The sequence below is a fragment of the Pan troglodytes genome, chromosome 20 (genome assembly GCF_028858775.2).
Source record: "Pan troglodytes isolate AG18354 chromosome 20, NHGRI_mPanTro3-v2.0_pri, whole genome shotgun sequence".
NCBI classification, from domain to species: domain Eukaryota; kingdom Metazoa; phylum Chordata; class Mammalia; order Primates; family Hominidae; genus Pan; species Pan troglodytes.
Genome location: NC_072418.2, coordinates 4,446,194 through 4,465,148, shown reverse-complemented (window position 1 = coordinate 4,465,148; position 18,955 = coordinate 4,446,194). Strand labels below are relative to the sequence as shown.

General features: G+C 52.7%; 1 protein-coding gene across 4 annotated transcripts in view; it reads left to right on the top strand.

Moving 5' to 3' along the window:
* The first annotated feature begins 9,140 nt into the window (after positions 1–9,140).
* The window catches only part of AP3D1 (adaptor related protein complex 3 subunit delta 1), a 51,501-nt gene continuing 41,686 nt past the window's right edge, over positions 9,141–18,955 (top strand). For 2 of the 4 annotated variants that reach the window (XM_063800985.1, XM_016934626.3), the window contains exon 1: positions 9,227–9,544. Coding sequence is in view for 2 of the 4 variants with exons in the window: in XM_054673482.1 (XP_054529457.1) it covers positions 9,449–9,544 (96 nt within the window). In the remaining 2 variants the exon portion in view is untranslated. Of the gene's footprint in view, positions 9,545–18,955 lie in introns of all 4 variants that reach the window. The other 2 variants (XM_054673482.1, XM_001149847.7) reach the window with 2 other exon arrangements.

Sequence of the window (18,955 nt, the reverse complement as noted above, 5' to 3'; positions counted from 1 at the left end):
TGTGGGCAGCCTCCTGGGGCGTCAACAGGGTGGTGGATCAAGGGATGCAGTCTCTTGGGGGCTCTTGGAATCCCTTAACCCAGGAGGTCTTGGGGGCTCTTGGAATCCCTTACCCAGGCGGTCTCAACCAGGGGTGATTCTGCACCCAGGAAACACTGGGCGATGTCTGGGAACATTTGTGATTGTCACAGCTAAGGTGCAAGGAAGCTCCTGGCATGGAGTGGGTGGAGGCCACGGACACTGCTTACCACCCTGCAGTGCCCAGGGTAGCCCACCCCAGAGAACAATCTGGCCCTGATGTCCGTGGTTCTCCAGGGGAGAGATCCTGGTCTAACATTATTCTGAGCAGTTGATTTCTCCAGAATCCTGCGTAGGCAGGCACTCTATCTATATCCTCAGGATCACTGAGTACAGGTTATCCGGGCTAAGACACACTTTGGGGATGAATGGACCAATGCCTGTGCCCCTCCCGTAGGCTACTGAGAGCTGGTGGAGAATGGACTGGACTCCAGGTGTGGCAACCTGTATCTCCGCCCACTTTTTTTTTTTTTTGAGACGGAGGAGTCTAGCTCTGTCATTAGGCTAAAGTGCAATGGTGTGATCTTGGCTTACTGCAACCCCCGCCTCCTGGTTTCAAGCGATTCGATTCTCCTGCCTCAGCCTCCCGAGTAGCGGGGATTACAGGCGTGCGCCACCACTCCCGGCTGATTTTTGTATTTTTAGTAGAGATGGGGTTTCACCATGTTGGCTAGGCTGGTCTCGAACTCCTGACCTCAGGCTATCCACCCTGCTTTGGTCTCCCAAGGTGCTGGGATTACAGGCTTGAGCCACCACACCTGGCCTCCTCCCACTTTTGTACATCTCTTTCCTGAGCCATTTCCTCTGGTCATTCCCATAGTTCCTGTTACAGGTTTGAAACCGCCTTTGCAAAAATTAGAAGGCTGGGCACGGTGGCTCACGCCTGTAATTCCAGCACTTTGGGAGGCTGAGGCGGGCAGATCATGAGGTCAGGAGTTCGATACCAGCCTGACCAACACGGTGAAACCCCGTCTCTACTAAAAAAATACAAAATGGCCAGGCGCAGTGGCTAATGCCTGCAATCCCAGCACTTTGGGAGGCCGAGGCAGGCAGATCACGGGGTCAGGAGATCGAGACCATTCTGGCTAACGTGGTGAAACCCCGTCTCTACTAAAAATACAAAAAATTAGCCGGGCATGTTGGCAGGCGCCTGTAGACCCAGTTACTCATAGTCCCAGCTACTCTGGAGGCTGAGGCAAGAGAATGGCATGAACCCGGGAGGCGGAGCTTGCAGTGAACCGAGATAGCGCCACTGCACTCCAGCCTGGGAGACAGAACAAGACTCCGTCTCAAAAAAAAAAAATACAAAAATTAGCTAGGCGGCCGGGCACGGTGGCTCACACCTATAATCCCAGCACTTTGGAAGGCCGAGGCGGGTGGATCATGAGGTCAGGAGATCGAGACCATCCTGGCTAACACGGTGAAACCCCGTCTCTACTAAAAATACAAAAAATTAGCCGGGCGCGGTGGCGGGCACCTGTAGTCCCAGCTACTCGGGAGGCTGAGGCGGGAGAATCGCTTGAACCCGGGAGGCGGAGCTTGCGGTGAGCTGAGATCGCGCCACCGCACTCCAGCCTGGGCAACAGAGCGAGACTCCGTCTCAAAAAAAAAACAAAAAAAAATTAGCTAGGCATGGTGGCGCATGCCTGTAATCCCGGCTGCTTGGGAGGCTGAGGCAGGAGAATCGCTTGAACCTGGGAGGCGGAGGTTGTAGTGAGCTGAGATCGTGCCATTGCACTCCAGCCTGGGTGACAGAGGGAGACTCCGTCTCAAAAAAAAAAAAAAAAAGAGAGAGAGATGGAAACCATCATGGCCAACATGGTGAAACCCCGTCTCTACTAAAAATACAAAAATTAGCCTGGCGTGGTGATGGGTGCCTGTAATCCCAGCTACTCGGGAGGCTGAGGCAGGAGAATCACTTGAGCCTGGAGTCGGAGGTTGCAGTGAGCCAAGATCACACCACTGCACTCTAGCCTGGTGACAGATCTAGACTCCATTAAAAAAAAAAAAATTATAACAGAAAATGTTGACAGTGAAAGAGATCTGACCTAGACGACTCCATTTTGCTTCTAACCTCCAAACTGTCCTTGTTCATTCCTGGGCTCAGGCCAAACTAATTTTGGGAGTAACTTAGTTTATAGTTTAACTTTGAAACAAAGACTGTAACAGCTTTCCCCAAACAAACTCCTTTCTTGCCTGGGGACTAGACTGCCTTTGCAGGACTAACAGATTAGCAAGGAGATAAGAAATTATGGTTCATGCCGGGTGTGGTGGTGGCTCCTAGGGAAGCTGAGGCAAGAGAATCGTTTGAACCTGGGAGGCGGAGGTTGCAGTAAGCGGATTGCGCCGTTGCACTCCAGCCTGGGTGACAAGAGCGAATCTCCATCTCAAAAAAAAAAAAAAGAGCTGGGATCGGTGGCTCAGGCTTGTAATCCTAGCACTTTGGGAGGCTAAGGTGGGAGGATAACTTGAGGCCAGGAGTTCTAGATCAGCCTGGGCAATATAGTGAGACCCATTATCTACAAAAAATACACAAAAAGTAGCTGGGCCCCTGCTTGAGCCCAGGAGTTGAGGCTGCAGTGAGCTCAGATGGTGCCACTCCACTACAACCCAGGGAACAGAGCAAGACCCTGTCTCTAAAAAAAAAAAAAAAAAAACAGGCCGAGCACGTTGGCTCATGCCTGTAATCCCAGCACTTTGGGAGGCCGAGGTGGGCGGATCACAAGGTCAGGAGATCGAGACCATCCTGGCTAATGTGGTGAAACCCCGTCTCTACTAAAAATACGAAAAAATTAGCTGGGCGTGGTGGCAGGTGCCTGTAGTCCCAGCTACTGGAAAGGCTGAGGCAGGAGAATGGCGTGAACCCAGGAGGCGGAGCTTGCAGTGAGCCGAGATCGCACCACTGCACTGCAGCCTGGGCGACAGAGCAAGACTCTGTCTCAAAAACAAACAAACAAAATTCTGCTGAGCCGTGGAGGGAAGAAAAAAAAAGAACACATGTGGGGTACAACATAGTTACTAAATGAATGCTTCTGTAAAATCATGTCTAATGTGTCCTTTATCAACCCATCAAGCTCAATTTCCTCTATCACCACTATCCTTGCCAGTCTCCTCTCTGCTCCTCCACATCACAAACTTGAGCAAGCTCTTCCATTTGTCCTGACATCTGCCTGGATCACTTTTCCCCAATCCTGCTGCTGCCTACAGCTTAGTTCTCCATTCCTGCTCCTTGCCAAAGTGGCATACAGTAGATACTCAGTATGTTGTTGAATGGATGGATGGGTGGATGGGTGGGTTGGTTGATGGGTGGGTGGATGGGTGGATGGGGATGGATGGGTGGGTGGATGTTTGTTTTTTTCAACTAACGTTGATGGGTGGATGGGTGGGTGGTTGGATGTGTTAGTGGGTGGGTGGATGGATGAGTCGGTGGGTGGATGGGTGGATGGGTAGATGGGTAGATGGATGGATGGGTTACTGTATGGGTGGATAGGTGGATGGCTGGCTGGATAGGTGGGTAGATGTTTGTTTTTTTCAAGAAACGTTGTGGATGGGTGGGTGGATGGATGGATGGATGGATGATAGATGGGTGGATAGATGGATAGATGGATGGGTGGATGGATGGATGACAGATGGGTGGATGGATGAATGATAGATGGGTGTATGTTTGTTTTTTTCAACAAACCATGTTGATGGGTGGATGGGTAGATGAATGGATAAATGGATGGATTAGTGGATAGTTGAATAGGTGGATGGGTGAATGGATAGGTGGGTGGGTGGATAGGTGGGTGGGTGGCTGTTTGTTTTTTGTTTAGTTTTGTTTTATTTATTTAGTTTTTTGAGACGGAGTCTCGCTCTGTCATCAGGCTGGAGTGCAGTGGTGCAATCTTGGCTCACTGCAACCTCCAACTCCCAGGTTCAAGCGATTCTCCTGCCTCAGCCTCCCGAGTAACTGGGATTACAGGCACCCGCCACCAAGCCTGGCTAATTTTTGTATTTTTAGTAGAGACAGGGTTTCACCGTGTTAGCCAGGATGGTCTCGATCTCCTGACCCCATGATCCACCCGCCTCAGCCTCCCAAAGTGCTGGGATTACAGGCGTGAGCCACCGCGCCCTGCCCTGTTTTTTTTCAATAAACATTGTTGTTGATTGGTGGGTGGATGGATGGGTGGGTGGGTGGATGGATGGGTTAGTGGGTGAGTGGATCGGTGGATGGGTGAATGGATAGGTAGGTGGATGGATAGATGGAAGAGTGGGTGAATGGATGCATGAGTGGATTGGTGGATGGATGGATGATGGGTGGGTAGATGCATGTATGTATGAATGGATGATTTGATGTGTGGCTGGGTGGAAGGGGAGGTGGAAGGATGGATGAAAGGATGGATAATTTGGGGACAAGGGAACTGATTCGGGCTGGAGCTAGGACTGGTGACAAATGTCCCCATCTCCTGCCAGAGCTCAGGGCTCCAGGCCAGGATCTTTCCAGAGAGAAGCTGCCCCTACTTTGAGCCTGGCTAGCACTGCTCTCTGCTGGTCACCCTGGAGGTTGCAGCCAGCCCACCAACTCCCAGTGATGGAAGAATCAGCACTCTTGTCAAAACCATTCTTCCTTTTTCTTTTTTCTTTCTTTTTTTTTTTGAGACGGAGTCTCGCTCTGTCGTCCAGGCTGGAGTGCAGTGGCGCAATCGCGGCTCACTGCAAGCTTCGCCTCCTGGGTTCACGCCGTTCTCCTGCCTCAGCCTCCCGAGTAGCTGGGACTACAGGCGCCCGCCACCAAGCCGGGCTAATTTTTTTGTATTTGTAGTAGAGATGGTGTTTCACCGTGTTAGCCAGGATGGTCTCAATCTCCTGACCTCGTGATCCGCCCACCTCGGCCTCCCAGAGTGCTGGCATGTCAGCCGTGAGCCACCGCGCCCGGCCCATTCTTCCTTTTTCATCAAGTTAAACATTTTTTAAATGTCCACCCGTACAGAAAACAAAAGGACAAAGTCCCAATATCATAGAATTTGTGTTCAGGTGGGCGGAGGAGGTGGAGACCAATAATAAACAAAATGCTAGGTAGAAAACACAGTGTGTTGGAAAATAGGGGAAAAGTCCAGCAGAGAAGCGGGCAGGGAGTATGATGGGGACTTAATTTTTTTTTTTTTTTTTTTTTTTTTTTTTTTTTTGAGACAAAGTCTCGCTGTCACCCAGGCTGGAGTGCAGGGGCACGATTTCGGCTCACTGCAACCTCCACCTCCTGGGTACAAGTGATTCTCCTGCCTCAGCCTTCTGAGTAGCTGGGATTACAGGTGTGTGACACACCCAGCTAATTTTTTGGGTTTTTTTGTTTGTTTTTTGAGATGGAGTCTCACTCTGTCACCCAGGCTGGAGTGCAGTGGCGCGATCTCCACTCACTGCAACCTCTGCCTCCTGGGTTCAAGCTATTCTCCTGCCTCAGCCTCCCTGAGTAGACGGGACTACAGGTATGGCAACCACGCCTGGCTAATTTTGTTTTTTTATTTTTATTTTCATTTATTTGAGAGAGTTTTGCTCTTGTCACCCAGGCTGGAGTGCAATGGCGCGATCTCGGCTCACTGCAACCTCCACCTCCGGGGTTTAAGCAATTCTCCTGCCTCAGCCTCCGGAAGTAGCTGGGATTACAGGTGCTCGCCACCACGCCCGGCTAATTTTTGTACTTTTAATAGAGTCAGGGTTTCACCATGTTCGTCAGGATGGTCTCCAACTCCTGACCTCAGGTGATCCACCCACCTCAGCCTCCGGAAGTGCTGGGAATGCAGGCACTGGCCGCCCCGCCTGGCCTCCTTTTGGGTTTTAATGGCAGCTTCATTAAACAGACATGACTCACAATCATAAAGAAATGTAATTGGGCCAAAAATTAGTATGATCTCATATGAATAGACTGACTGGGGAGCCAGGCGGGGCCTGTCTGTCCAGATTTGTCTTGGTCTCTCTGTGCAGCTTTTCTTCCTCCAGGGTATGGGGCATGACCTTCTCTGGAATGAGGTGTTTGGGCTCCCAATCAGATTAGAGTCCTGCCTTGGGCAGTGAAAAGGGACAGAAAGTGGAGAGAGAAATTCTGTTTCCCTAGGGCTTCGCCTGAGGACTGAAGAACCTATAAATAGGATGGGGCGTGGTGGCTCACGACTGTATTCCCAGCACTTTGGGAGGCTGAAGCAGGCAGATCACGAGGTCAAGAGATCGAGACCATCCTGGCCAACATGGTGAAACCCTGTCTCTACTAAAATACAAAAATTAGCTGGGCGTGGTGGCGAGCGCCTGTAGTCCCAGCTATTCAGGAAGCTGAGGCAGGAGAACCGCTTGAACTAGGGAGGTGGAGGTTGCAGTGAGCCAAGATTGAGCCACTGCACTCCAGCCCTGGTGACAGAATGAGACTGTCTCAAAAAAAAAAAAGAAAAAAAAAACCATAAATAAGTAAATAAATATTTCTGAGGCTGGTGCAGTGGCTCACACCTGTAATTCCAGCACTTTGGGGAGGCCAAGGAAGGCGGATCACCTGAGGTCAGTAGTTTGAGACCAGCCTGGCCAACATGGTGAAACCCAGTCTCTACTAAAAATACAAAAATTAGCTGGAGGTGGTGGCGGGCAGCTGTAATCCCAGCTACTCGGGAGGCTGAGGCAGGAGAATTGCTCGAACCCAGGAGGCAGAGGTTGCAGTGAGCTGAGATCGCACCACTGCATTCCAGCCTGGGCAACAGAGCGAGACTCTGTCTCAAAAAAAAAAAAAAAAATTCAGGCTGGGCACAGTGGCAGAGGCTGCAGTGAGCGGAGATCGCGCCACTGCATTCCAGCCTGGGCTACACAGCAAGACTCTATCTCGGGCGAGGGGAAAGAAATCACAAGGATGCCCGGAAACTGTTTAGCACTAGCTTGCAATGCTAATGCACACATATTCTATTACCCAGCGATTCCTCTACTGTTCCCGATAGAAATGCATGAATACATCCTCCAAAGATATGGAGCCACCATGCCCAGCAGTTCCCCTCCTTTTTTTTTTTTTTGAGACGGAATCTTGCTCTGTCTCCCAGGCTTGAGTGTAATGGGGCAATCTCAGCTCACTGCAACCTCCACCCCCTGGGTGGAGCCATTCTCCTGCCTCAGCCTCCCCAATAGCTGGGATTACAGGTGCCCACCACCATGCCTGACTAATTTTTGTATTTTTAGTAGAGGTGGAATTTCACCATGTTGGCCACGCTGGTCTCAAACTCCTGACCTCAAGTGATCTGTCCTCCTCGGCCTCCCGAAGTGCTGGGGTTATAGGCGTGAACCACTGTGCCTGGTCCCCACCCCCCCACTTTTTTTTTGAGACCGTGTTTCGCTCTTTTGCCCAGCCTAGAGTGCAGTGGCACAATCTCAGCTCACTGCAACCTCTGCCTCCTGGACTCATGTCATTCTCCTGCCTCAGTCTCCCAAGTGGCTGGAATTACAGGTGCCCTCCACCATGTCTGGCTAATTTTTAAATTTTTAGTAGAGATGGGCTTTCATCATGTTGGCCAGGCTGGTCTCGAACTCCTGACCTCATGTGATCTGTCCCTCTAGGCCTCCCGAAGTGCTGGAATTACTGGTTTGAACCACTGCGCCCATCCTCCCCTCCCCCTGCCTTTTTTTTTTATTTTTATTTTATTTTTTAAGATGGGTGTCTGACTATATTGCTCTAGCTGTCCTTTATCTCCTGGGCTCAAGCAATTCTTCCTAAACTCTGGGATTTTACAGGTGTCAGCCATCCTGCCCCGCCAGGATATAAGTCATTTGTCAGATATATGTATTGTAAATATCTTACCCCAGTTTTTTTGGTTTGTTTTGTTTTTTTGAGACAAGAGTCTCGCTCTGTTGCGCAGAGTACAGTGCGGTGGCACGATCTCGGCTCACTGCAACCTCTGCCTCCTGGGTTCAAGAGATTCTTCTGCCTCAGCCTCCCAAGTAGCTGGGATTACAGGTGCATGCCACCATGCCCAGCTAATTTTTGTATTTTTAGTAGAGATGGGGTTTCACCATATTGGCCAGGCTAGTCTCGAACTCCTGACCTCATGATCCACCTGCCTCGGCCTCCCAAAGTGCTGGGATTACAGGTGTGAGCCACCGCGCCTGGCCCATCTTACCCCAGTTTTTATTGCGATTACTTTCTTTCTCCCTCTCTTTTTTTTTAGACGGGGTCTTGCTCTGTTGCCAGGCTGGAGTGCAGTGGCGCCATCTCGGCTCACTGCAACCTCTGCCTTCTGGTTTCAAGGGATTCTCCTGACTCACCCTCCCGAATAGCTGGGATTACAGGTGCCCACCATCACACCCAGCTAGTTTTTGTATTTTTAGTAGAGACAGGGTTTCACCATGTTGGCCTGGCTGGTCTCGAACTCCTGACCTCAAGTGATCTTCCCGCTTACGGCCTCTCAAAGTGCTGGGATTACAGGCTTAAGCCACCACGGCAGGCCAAGGTTCCAGAGCTTTTTTTACAATCTCAATGATGTATCTCGGAGGGCAGGGACTCAGTATATCTCATTTACTGCTGCATGCCCAGCACCCCTTACCATGCCTGGCACACAATGGGCCTTCAACAAATGTTTACTGAATGAATGACAATGTCGTAGTCCTGTCTCTGGTCTCATTTTCTTCCTGTGGGCATGTTAATGTCTGTCTTGCCCCTTTCACAGGATGTTGTGAGGCTGCGGGAACCACAGGATCCGTTCCCCCACCCGCTCACGCGTTGGGTTTGGAGGCTCTCAGGCCGCGTCAGCTATTACATTCAGGAAAGGCGGAGCTCCAGTCTTCCTCGGGAACTTGCCGGCTAAGCTCCACGTGGGCACCCCGCCCACATCCAGCCACGCTCACACCTGTCAGCTGGTGGGAGGGTCAGGACCAGCCTCTAAGGGGCGTGGCTAGGGCTCAGAACTAGGAAGAAGGCGGAGTTCCGGAGGCCACTGACCAATGAGAGCGCAAGTCTTTGGGCCGGAAAAGGCGGGGCCGCGCGCCGGAGAAAGTGGTGCCACATTTCCATTGGGCTACCTGTCGTCGTCAGGGAAACGCAGCGTCTCTCTGCCGGGGAGGTGGCGGGGGCGGGGCTTTCTGGGAGGTGGGGCTTCCGGGGCCGGCTCGGCTGGGACCGGGCGCTCGTCGTCAGCTGACCCGCCGCCATCTTGTCCGCCATTTGCAAGGGGCCCGGAGCGGGATCGCGGCACCTGCCGAGCGGGTCGCCGCCTCTGCCGCGGTCCTTGGACCCCCGCCGCCGCCCTGGCCTGGGAGCTTGCCCCGCCGCAGCGGCCGGCAGCGCGGCGCTCCGTGGGCGGCAGGCACGGGCCCCGGGCCCCCTCACGGCGCCCAGTCGCGGGCCTCCCGAGGCAAAAGCCCGTGGGCCGCCGCGATGGCCCTCAAGATGGTGAAGGGCAGCATCGACCGCATGTTCGACAAGAATCTGCAGGACTTGGTCCGCGGCATCCGTAACCACAAGGAGGACGAGGTGAGCCCGGCGCGCCAAGGGGCTGCTCGGCCTGGTCACCGCCCCGGCCCAGGGCCCAGCCCTGCTCACTGGGCCTGCTCGGCCTGCCGCCCGCCCGGGCTCTGTCTTAGTTGGAGGTCCTGCTTTGGGCTCCGGCCCTGCCTGGCCTGGGCCTGGGGCGCCGCCCACCTCCTCGGTCCCCCAGCATCAGTTTCCCCCCGAGGGGCGAAGGCCTTGGAGCAGCACATTTCGGATCCTCGCCTCATCGGATCACCTGGGGGAAGCGCTGTTCAAAATGCAATGCCCTGGGCCCCGCCTATAGGTGCCCTCCTCCTGGACCCTCAGTTTACTCTCTCAGAGGGAGATTCGGGCCCACCTGCCCCCGTCTCGGGCCACCCTCCCAGGAGACTTGCGAGGTCTCTGGGCAGAGCTTCTCCAACCTGAGTGTGTTTCCGAATCACCGATTAAAAATGCAGGGGCCCGGGCCCCGCCCCCGGACCCTCCCCGGGAGACCGAGGCAGGGGGTCCTGGGCCGTCCCTGGAGAAACTCCTTCTTCCTTCTGGGTCGTGTAAATGCGTGTCCAGGTCGCTCCCTGAGGCCTGGCTCGGAACCAGGCAGGGTCTTGGGGCCTTGCCTCCAGTGCCCCCGTTCCCAGGAAGGTGGGGCTGCTGCTAGGAGGGAGGAAGGACAGCGGCATCCTGAGCCCCAGTGAGGTAGCAGCTCGCGGGAAGCTGGAATGGGGAAGCTGACTTCAAGTAGGAACCTGAAAGCCAGGGCGAGGAAATAGTTTTCCAGAAGTAAAATTACAACTGTGGGGATCGTTTCCTTCCCGCCCCTCCCTTCCCCCAACCTGTGACCTAGATTGAAGAAGAATGGGCATAGTGGCCACCACGTGTCTGGCTTCATTAAGGATACCCGTGCAGCCCTTGGGCAGTGGGAGCCTTAGAAAGTGTCCTACTTGAGCGACTGCCTGCCTGCTTCCCTGCGTGGACAGCAAGGCCGGCCTGAAGGACAGCCGCCGTCTGATACCGCACCAGTCCCAGTACCAGAGGCTGTGTCCAGGACGAGGTGCCCAGGAGGGCAGGGAAGTTAAGGGACTTGCTTCCTGGCACCATGTCCCTCAGCTCATGTCCCTCTCTCTGGGAACCCGAGCTCTTGCCGTATTGTTACACCTTTACACTTTCCTGGAAGTGGTGTGGCTTCGCCTGCCCCCACCTTAATGAGGTCATTTTTGTTCTTCTCCACCCCCCTTCCCTTCGGCCTCCTTGGTTTTCTGCATCTCAGAAGCTCTCCCTAACTGCTTTGGTTACAACGTGTAACTAACTGGAGTAATATTCAGATTCTTTGTGAGTTGAAAGCATCGCTGATGGGCCTGGTTTTTACTGAGCTTGGTTCAGCAGATTGGAAATGTGGTTCGCTTCCCGAGAGGACTTTTTCTGCACAGGCAGGATCTCCCAGCGCCCGTCCCTGCTCCCTTCAGCGCATGTCACTGAGCAGCCTGTTCTGGGATCCTGACGATGGGCCAGGGGGTCTGTCCAGTGGAGGACCACACCTCTAGTCTGGGGCGTGGTTTTCAGGGGGATGTGCCTGTCTTCACTGGGAAGCCCCTGAGCCTGGTTTTCTTCCTTTGGAATTGGTGTGAGTTGATAGCGCCTTCCCCGCAAGTCTGGGCCCCTTCAAGGGGGTATTGGTGGTGGAAACTTTTTTTTTTTTTTGAGACGGAGTTTCACTCTTGTTGCCCAGGCCGGAGTGCAAAGGCATGATCTTGGCTCACCACAACCTTCACTTCCCAGGTTCAAGCGATTCTCCTGCCCCAGCTCCTGAGTAGCTGGGATTACAGGCATGCACCACCACACCCAGCTAATTTTGTATTTTTAGTAGAGACAGGGTTTCACCACGTTGGTCGGGCTGGTCTCAAACTCCTGACCTCAGTGATCCGCCCGCCTTAGCCTCCCAGAGTGTTAGAATTACAGGCGTGAGCCACTGCACCCGGCTGGGAAACATTTTTAAAAGGGCGCAGGGCTGTCCTTGAAAGTCCCAGGCTTCCTCATTGGCCCTGCCATTGGCGGGTGGGTGATTTCAGGCAGGACACGCAGTGTCTGGGGACTCTGGCTTTCTCACTGGAAGACGATTGTTATGGTCCAGAGGGTGGTAACTCAGGTGTTCATGTCTGATTCTGGATGTTTCCCTGCAGCTGCTCCTCCTGATTGGAGAGCAGCAAATGACTGTTCAATGACAGTTCTAGTTGTACCTCCAGCACCCCCACTCACTTTGAAAAAGCAGCTATCCTATAGACTGTATGTTGTAGGTTCTTCCCTCCCGCCCACTGCACCCGGAACAAAGACTCTAGACAGTGTGCATTTTCTGCAGCAGTATAGTTTCCAAAAAAAGTTTCCATTTCGTAATAGATTTTCACCTAAAACTTGAGTGTGGCATCATGGAAACAAGGCTTAGCAATGACTTTGAAAGCCACGTGGAAAGGCAGTGCGATGGAGTAGAAATCGCATGAGGTTTGGGAGATCCGAGTCCAGGTGCTTGGGCTGACTGGCTGACTTCATGGGGCGGGCCATGAAGAGCCCCCTGCTCTGTCTCCTCCCTTGTAAATGGGGATGACAGTCGCCTCCCTCCTTGCTGGATGAGGCGGAGGATGCTGCAGTGACACGCGGTTTTCTGGAAGCGCCAGAGCGCTGAGGTTGTCTAGTTCACTGTTTTCCAGTCCTCAGGCTGTGACCTCTTTGTGGGTTGTGAATTCAATTTAATGGTTATGCTAGGTAAGAAAAAGGAAAAGAAACTAGAAGAGACCAGAGTGCAGGCACATACAGTAACTGTCCTGTCCTGAAACTTTGATTTCTGCATGTGATACTTGTGTGTACGTGTGAACGTATCGGGTTCCCATGCAAAACCCATTAAGATGAGTCCAAAAAGAGTGAGAAGTAGTGGTCTCATGTGTATGTGTCTTGGCCCACTTGGGAGTGTCCTCAGCTTCTAAAGCTCGATAGAATTGGCACAAAAAACAAACGACTTTTAATATTTCATTCTCACAAGTCCTTTTCATAGTTTTCGAAAGTTTTCTCCATTTTTTCTTTTTCTTTTTTTTGAGACGGAGTCTTGCTCTGTCCCCCAGGCTGCAGTGCAGTGGCGCGATCTGGGCTCACTGCAAGCTCTGCCTCCCGGGTTCATGCCATTCTCCTGCCTCAGCCTCCTGCCACCACGCCCGTCTAATTTTTTGTATTTTTAGTAGAGATGGGCTTTCACCGTGGTCTCGATCTCCTGACCTCGTGATCCTCCCGCCTCGGCCCCCAAAGTGCTGGATTACAGGTGTGAGCCACGGTGCCCAGCCTTTTTTTCTTTTTTTTTTTTTTTGAGACTAAGTCTCGCTCTGTCGCCAGGCTGGAATGCAGTGGCACGATCTCGGCTCACTGCAACCTCCACCTCCCAGGTTCAAGTGACTCAACCTCCCAAGCAGCTGGGACAACAGGCGAGTGCCACCACATCCAGCTAATTTTTGTATTTTTAGTAGAGATGGGGTTTCACCATGTTGGCCAGTATGGTCTCAATCTCTTGACTTCGTGATCTGCCCACCTTTGCCTCCCAAAGTGCTGGGATTACAGGGTGAGCCACTGTGCCCAGCCCATACATTCTTTTTCTTTTTTCTTTTTTGTTTTTTTTTTTCTTCTTCTTGTTTTTTTTCCAAGTCAGAGTCTCGCTGTGTTGCCCAGGCTGGAGTGCAGTGGCACAATCTTGGCTCACTGCAAGTTCCGCCTCCTGGGTTCAAGCAGTTCTCCCTGTCTCAGCCTCCCCAGCGGACTCCAACTCAAAAAAAAAAAAAAAAGGAAAAGATATAAAGAGATTAAATTTGAACTGAGTGTGTTTTCTTTTTTTTCTTTCTTTTTTTGAGACAGAGTTTTGCTCTTGTTGCCCAGGCTGGAGTGCAATGGCGCGATCTTGGCTCACTGCAACCTCTGCCTCCCAGGTTCAAGCAATTCTCCTGCCTCAGCCTCCCTAGTAGCTGGGATTACAGGCATGTGCCACCACCCCGGCTAATTTTTTGTATTTTTAGTAGAGACGGGGTTTCTCCATGTTGATCAGGCTGGTCTTGAACTCCCAACCTCAGGTGATCCACCAGCCTCGGCCTCCCAAAGAGCTGGGATGACAGGCGTGAGCCACCACGCCCAGCTGAACTGAGCGCGTTTTCTCTCCTTTTAATAACGTCAGTCATTCCACTAGATCAGCGTCTGCCCCTCACCACTGTGGATGCTGGGGCTGGATCATTCTCTGGGTAGAGCTGTTCTGGGCACTACAGGGTGCTGGAGCAGCATCCCCGCCCCCACCCACTCCGTGCCAGGGGCTCCTCTGGTCATGCCAGCCACAGGTGTGCCCAGACCAGAGTGTCTCTTGGAGGTAGAATCAACCCCAAATTAAAAGCCCCTGACCCCACTTGATGGTAAGAAAAGTCTCCCAGAATTCCCGAATGCGCCCCTGTTGTCCAGGTGCCTCGTCCCCCGTGCTGTCACGGTGGTGGTGGACCAGAGGGCGTGGATTCTAAATGTGCTTTGTTTTCCCTCTGAGCTTCTTTGATTGCAAAATATGCAGTGCATAGGACATTGTACAGCTTTTTTTTTTTTTTTTTTTTTTTTGAGACAGGGTCTTGCTCTGTCACCCAGGCTGGAATGCAGCGGCACAATCTTGGCTCACTGCAACCTCTGCCTCCTGGGTTCAAGTGATTCTCCTGCCTCAGCCTCCGAAGTAGCTGGGATTACAGGTGGCCGCCACCACACCTGGCTAATTTTTGTATTTTTAGCAGAGACGGGGTTTCACTGTATCGGCCAGGCTGGTCTCGAACTCCTGACCTCGAGTAACCCACCCACCTTGGCCTCCCAAAGTGCTGGGATGGCAGGCATGAGCCAGTGTGCCCGGCCTGTACAGCTAATTATTATGGTAATGATCCTGACTTCTGTAAGTTTAATTTCCTTGACTTGCTTGTAGTTTTATCACTTAAATTTGTGTCCCTGAACCATAGGCGTGATTGCCTAAGGTGTGTGTGCTTTGCAGCCGTCATGGTGGGGAGGGAGCTGTCCTCGGTCCTTGCCGTGGGTGGCTGTGCTCTGTTGTTTACACACAGCTTCCATACATAGTCGGACATGTGGGTGGTTTCCATGTGGGGTCGTTTTATGAATGGACTCAAGCCGTAGAGGTGTGCAGCGCGCCCAGCCCTCAGGACAGCGCCCGCTCCCCACAGAGCTTCTCCCAGCAGCAAGCATGAAAGCCGCAGCCTCGCCTCCCGCACCACCAGCAGGGCTGGGGTGTTTGGGGGGTGCAGCTGTAGTGTCAGCTGCCCTGCTTATGAGTGCGGTTCACTCGTTCACGGGGGTTTAGCCGCTTGCGTTCTTCCTGAAGCTCTCTCTTCAAAGAGGCTTGGGCCTCTTTGTCTGTTTTACTCCTTTGCAGGGGTTTTCAAAAGGCAATCTCTGGGCAGAAGGCTTGGTGTGTGTGTGTGGAGGTGGCTTCAAGGCCGAGGCATGTGGGTCCTGGAGGGGCATGTGGGTGGGGGTGAGTTCTGCCCTTGTAACCAGCTTCTGGGTGATGCTCATTTGCGTTGAGCTTTGGAGAGCCAGGAAGACCAGAGGGCAGGAGCGGCGACGCCAGCCCTGGGTGTGCTCTGGCCCAGCCGTGGCACTGTGGACATCAGGCTGGATCGTTCTTGGCGTGGGGGTGTTGGGGCACTGCAGGGCACTGAGCAGCGTACCCGGCCTCCACCCACTCCATGCCTAGATCTCTGCAAGTCGTGGCAACCACAGATGCTGCATACATCGCCCAGTGTCCCCTGGAGGGGCAGAGTCACCTGCTGGGAACCACTGCCCTAGGAGTTCTTGGATTGGCTGGTGGCTGATTTGTCCACGTGGCAGTGAGACAGGCGGAGGGATGCGGGGACCCCGGGTGGCCTGCTGGGCATCCACCATGTGGCCCACTCTGTGCTGAGTGGTCCCTAATGCTCCTGCTCATCTGTGACTGGGGCCTGAGGACCCTCCTCTGCTCTGCCCAGGCCTCCAGCCCTCAGGGAGCTGCGGTCCAGATGGAGCCTCACGTCCTTCCTGGTATTTTGTCCTGTCCTGTGATGCTGCTGAGCCAAGGTGGTTCCTTTCTTTGAACAGTTGAGATATAATTTACATGCCATAAAATCTGCCTGTTCTAGGCATGAAATGAAGTAGATTTCAGTATATTTACAAATGTACAGTGATTCAGCACAATACGTTCAGAACAGAGAAACCTCATGCCCTGGCGACCACTGACCTGCTGTCTCTGTGGATTTGAGCCAGAAGGGTTTTTGTTTTGTTTGTTTGTTTTTGGAGACATAGTCTCCCTCTGTCGCCCAGGCTGGAGTGCAGTGGTGCGATCTTGGCTCACTGCAGCCTCTTCCTCCCAGGTTCAAGCAATTCTCCTGCCTCAGCCTCCTGAGTAGCTGGGATTACAGGCATGCACCACCATACCAGGCTAATTTTTGTATTTTTAGTGGAGACGGTGTTTTACCATGTTGACCAAGCTGGTCTCGAACCTCTGACCTCAAGTGATCTGCTCGGCCTCCCAAAGTGCTGGGATTACAGGTGTGAGCCATTGTGCCCCGCCTTGACTCAGAGGGTTTTAATGGTGACCGTGCCACCCCACAGACATCCAGGCTGAGCTGAGGGGCCGCAAGTTACAGGACTGAGCACAGAGACGGGCTGGGGCTGGACTAGGCAGGGCTGGCCGGGGTCTGGTCCTGGATGGGGCTGTTTCTGGCTTCTGCCCTGTTGGGTGTTAGTGTGCTGCACCAGCCTCAGTCGTGGGAGTGGAGGTAGGTCCCGGTGTGGGGGCCTCGGTTCCATGCTGCCTCAGGGTGGCTGCGACCGCTCTGCTCCTGGGTGCAGAGGGCGTTGAGCCTGTCCACAACAAGAGAATAAAGCAGGACGGTGTCCCGGGCTGTTGAAAGAGCAGCGCGCTCCGCAGGAGAAGCTCCTTTCATGCTGCTTCTGGGGTTCTGGGGTTTGGTGGCTTTTCTGTTTGAATTCGAAGTGATGGTGATTGTGGATGGTAACTTATCCTGGGCAGGATGGACCACTTCGCCGGCGCGTCCCCTTTCCTGACCCAGTTACTGTTGGGACTTGGAATTCTTCTTTTTTTTTTTTTTTTTTTGAGACGGAGTTTCACTCTTGTTGCCCAGGCTGGAGTGCAATGGCGCGATCTCGGCTCACCGCAACGTCTGCCTCCCGGGTGCAAGCGATTCTCCTGCCTCAGCCTCCCGAGTAGCTGGGATTACAGCCACTCCGGCTACTTTTGTATTTTTAGCGGAGATGGGGTTTCTCCACGTTGGTCAGACTGGTCTCGAACTCCCAACCTCAGGCGATCCACCCGCCTCGGCCTCCCAAAGTGCTGGGATTACAGGCGTGAGCCACCGCACCTAGCCGAGGCAGCACTTTCATTTATTTCCTTTTTTATTTTCTTTTTTGAGGCAGTCTTGCTCTGTTGCCCAGGCTGGAGTGCAGTGGTGCGATCACGGCCCACTACAGCCTTGACTTCCCGGGCTTAATCAATCCTCTTACCTCGACCTTGCAAGTAGCTGTGACTACACGATGTGCCACCACGCCCAGCTAATTTTTTATTTTTTGATTTTTTTGAAACAGGGCTTCAAAAACCTCCTCTCTACACAAAAATACAAAAATTAGGCATGCTTGGCCTGGCGCGGCGGCTCACGCCTGTAATCCCAGCACTTTGGGAGGCCGAGGGGGGCGGATCACAAGGTCAGGAGATTGAGACCATCCTGGCTAACACGGTGAAATCCCGTCTCTACTAAAAATACAAAAAATTAGCCAGGCATGGTGGCAGGCGCCTGTAGTCCCAGCTACTTGGGAGGCTGAGGCAGGAGAATGGCATGAACCCAGGAGGTGGAGCTTGCAGTGAGCTGAGATCGCGCTGCTGCACTCCAGCCTGGGCGACAGAGCAGGACTCTGTCTCAAAAAAAAAAAAAAAAATTAGGCAGGCATGGTGGCACGTGCCTGTAGTCCTAGCTGCTTGGAAAGCTGAGGCAGGAGAATCACTTCAACCTGGGAGGTGGAGTTTGCAGTGAGCAGAGATCATACCACTGCACTCTAACTTGGACGATAGAGTGAGACTCCATCTCAAAAAAAAAAAAAAAAAGAGGCTGGGCGTGGTGGCTCACTCCTGTAATCCCCGCACTTTGGGAGGCCAAGGTGGGCAGATCACCTGAGGTCGGGAGTTCGAGATCAGCCTGGCCAACATGGAGAAACCCTGTCTCTACTAAAAATGTAAAATTAGCCTGGCGTGGTGGCTCGTGCCTGTAATCCCAGCTACTTGGGAGGCTGAGACAAGAGAATCACACTTGACGTTGGGAGGCGGAGGTTGTGGTGAGCCAAGATCACACCATTGTACTCCAGCCTGGGCAACAAGAGTGAAACTCTGTCTCAAATAAAAAAAGAAAAAAAAAAAACAGAAAAAACCCCTCAGAGCCCCCAGTGGGGTGAGGGGGACCGGGCTTTGCTCTCATGAGCTGGGTGAGCTCCCAGGCCCTCAGCCGCACGGCCACATGGAAAGCACCGTGGGATGTGCCAAGGGTTCAGCTCGTTGGTCTTTGAACTGGATAGCACCTGAGAATCAGCTGCTGAGGTTGTGACCATGTGGCCTCCCTGGTCTCAAGATGCTGACTTAATTCACTGGAGGCGAAGGACTGAGAATTGGAACTTTAAAACTAGAAAAAGCGCCAGCCAGGTGCGGTGGCTCACACCTTTAATCCCAGCACTGTGGGAGGCCAAGGTGGGAGGATCACTTGAGGCCAGGAGTTCAAGACCAGCCTGGGCAACATAGTGAGACCCCAACTCTACAAAAGTAAAAAATGTTAGTTCGGGTGCAGTAGCTCACACCTGTAAATCCCAGCACTTTGGGAGGCTGAGGCTGGCGAATTACTTGAGGTCAGGAGTTCAAGACCAGCCTAGCCAACATGGCTAAACCCCCTCTAAAAATATAGAAATTAGCCAGGCGTGGTAGTACCTGCTTGTAACCCCAGCTACTGGGAAGGCTGAGGCAGGAGAATTGCTTGAACCCGGGAGGCGGAGGTTGCAGTGAGCTGAGATCACACCACTGCACTCCAGCATGGGCGACAAGAGCAAAACTCTGTCTCAAAAGATATATATATATAAATAAACATATATATAAATAAATGTATATGTATGTAAATAAGTATATAAATAAATATATGTAAAAATAAATATATATAAATATATGTAATTTTAAAAATTGGCCGAATATGGTGGCATGCCCCTGTAATCCCAGCTACTCACTGTACTCCCAAATACTGAGGTGGGAGAATCTCTTGAGCCTGGGAGGTTGAGGCTGCAATTAGCCATGGTTAGGCCACTGCACTTTAGCCTGTGCAATAGAGG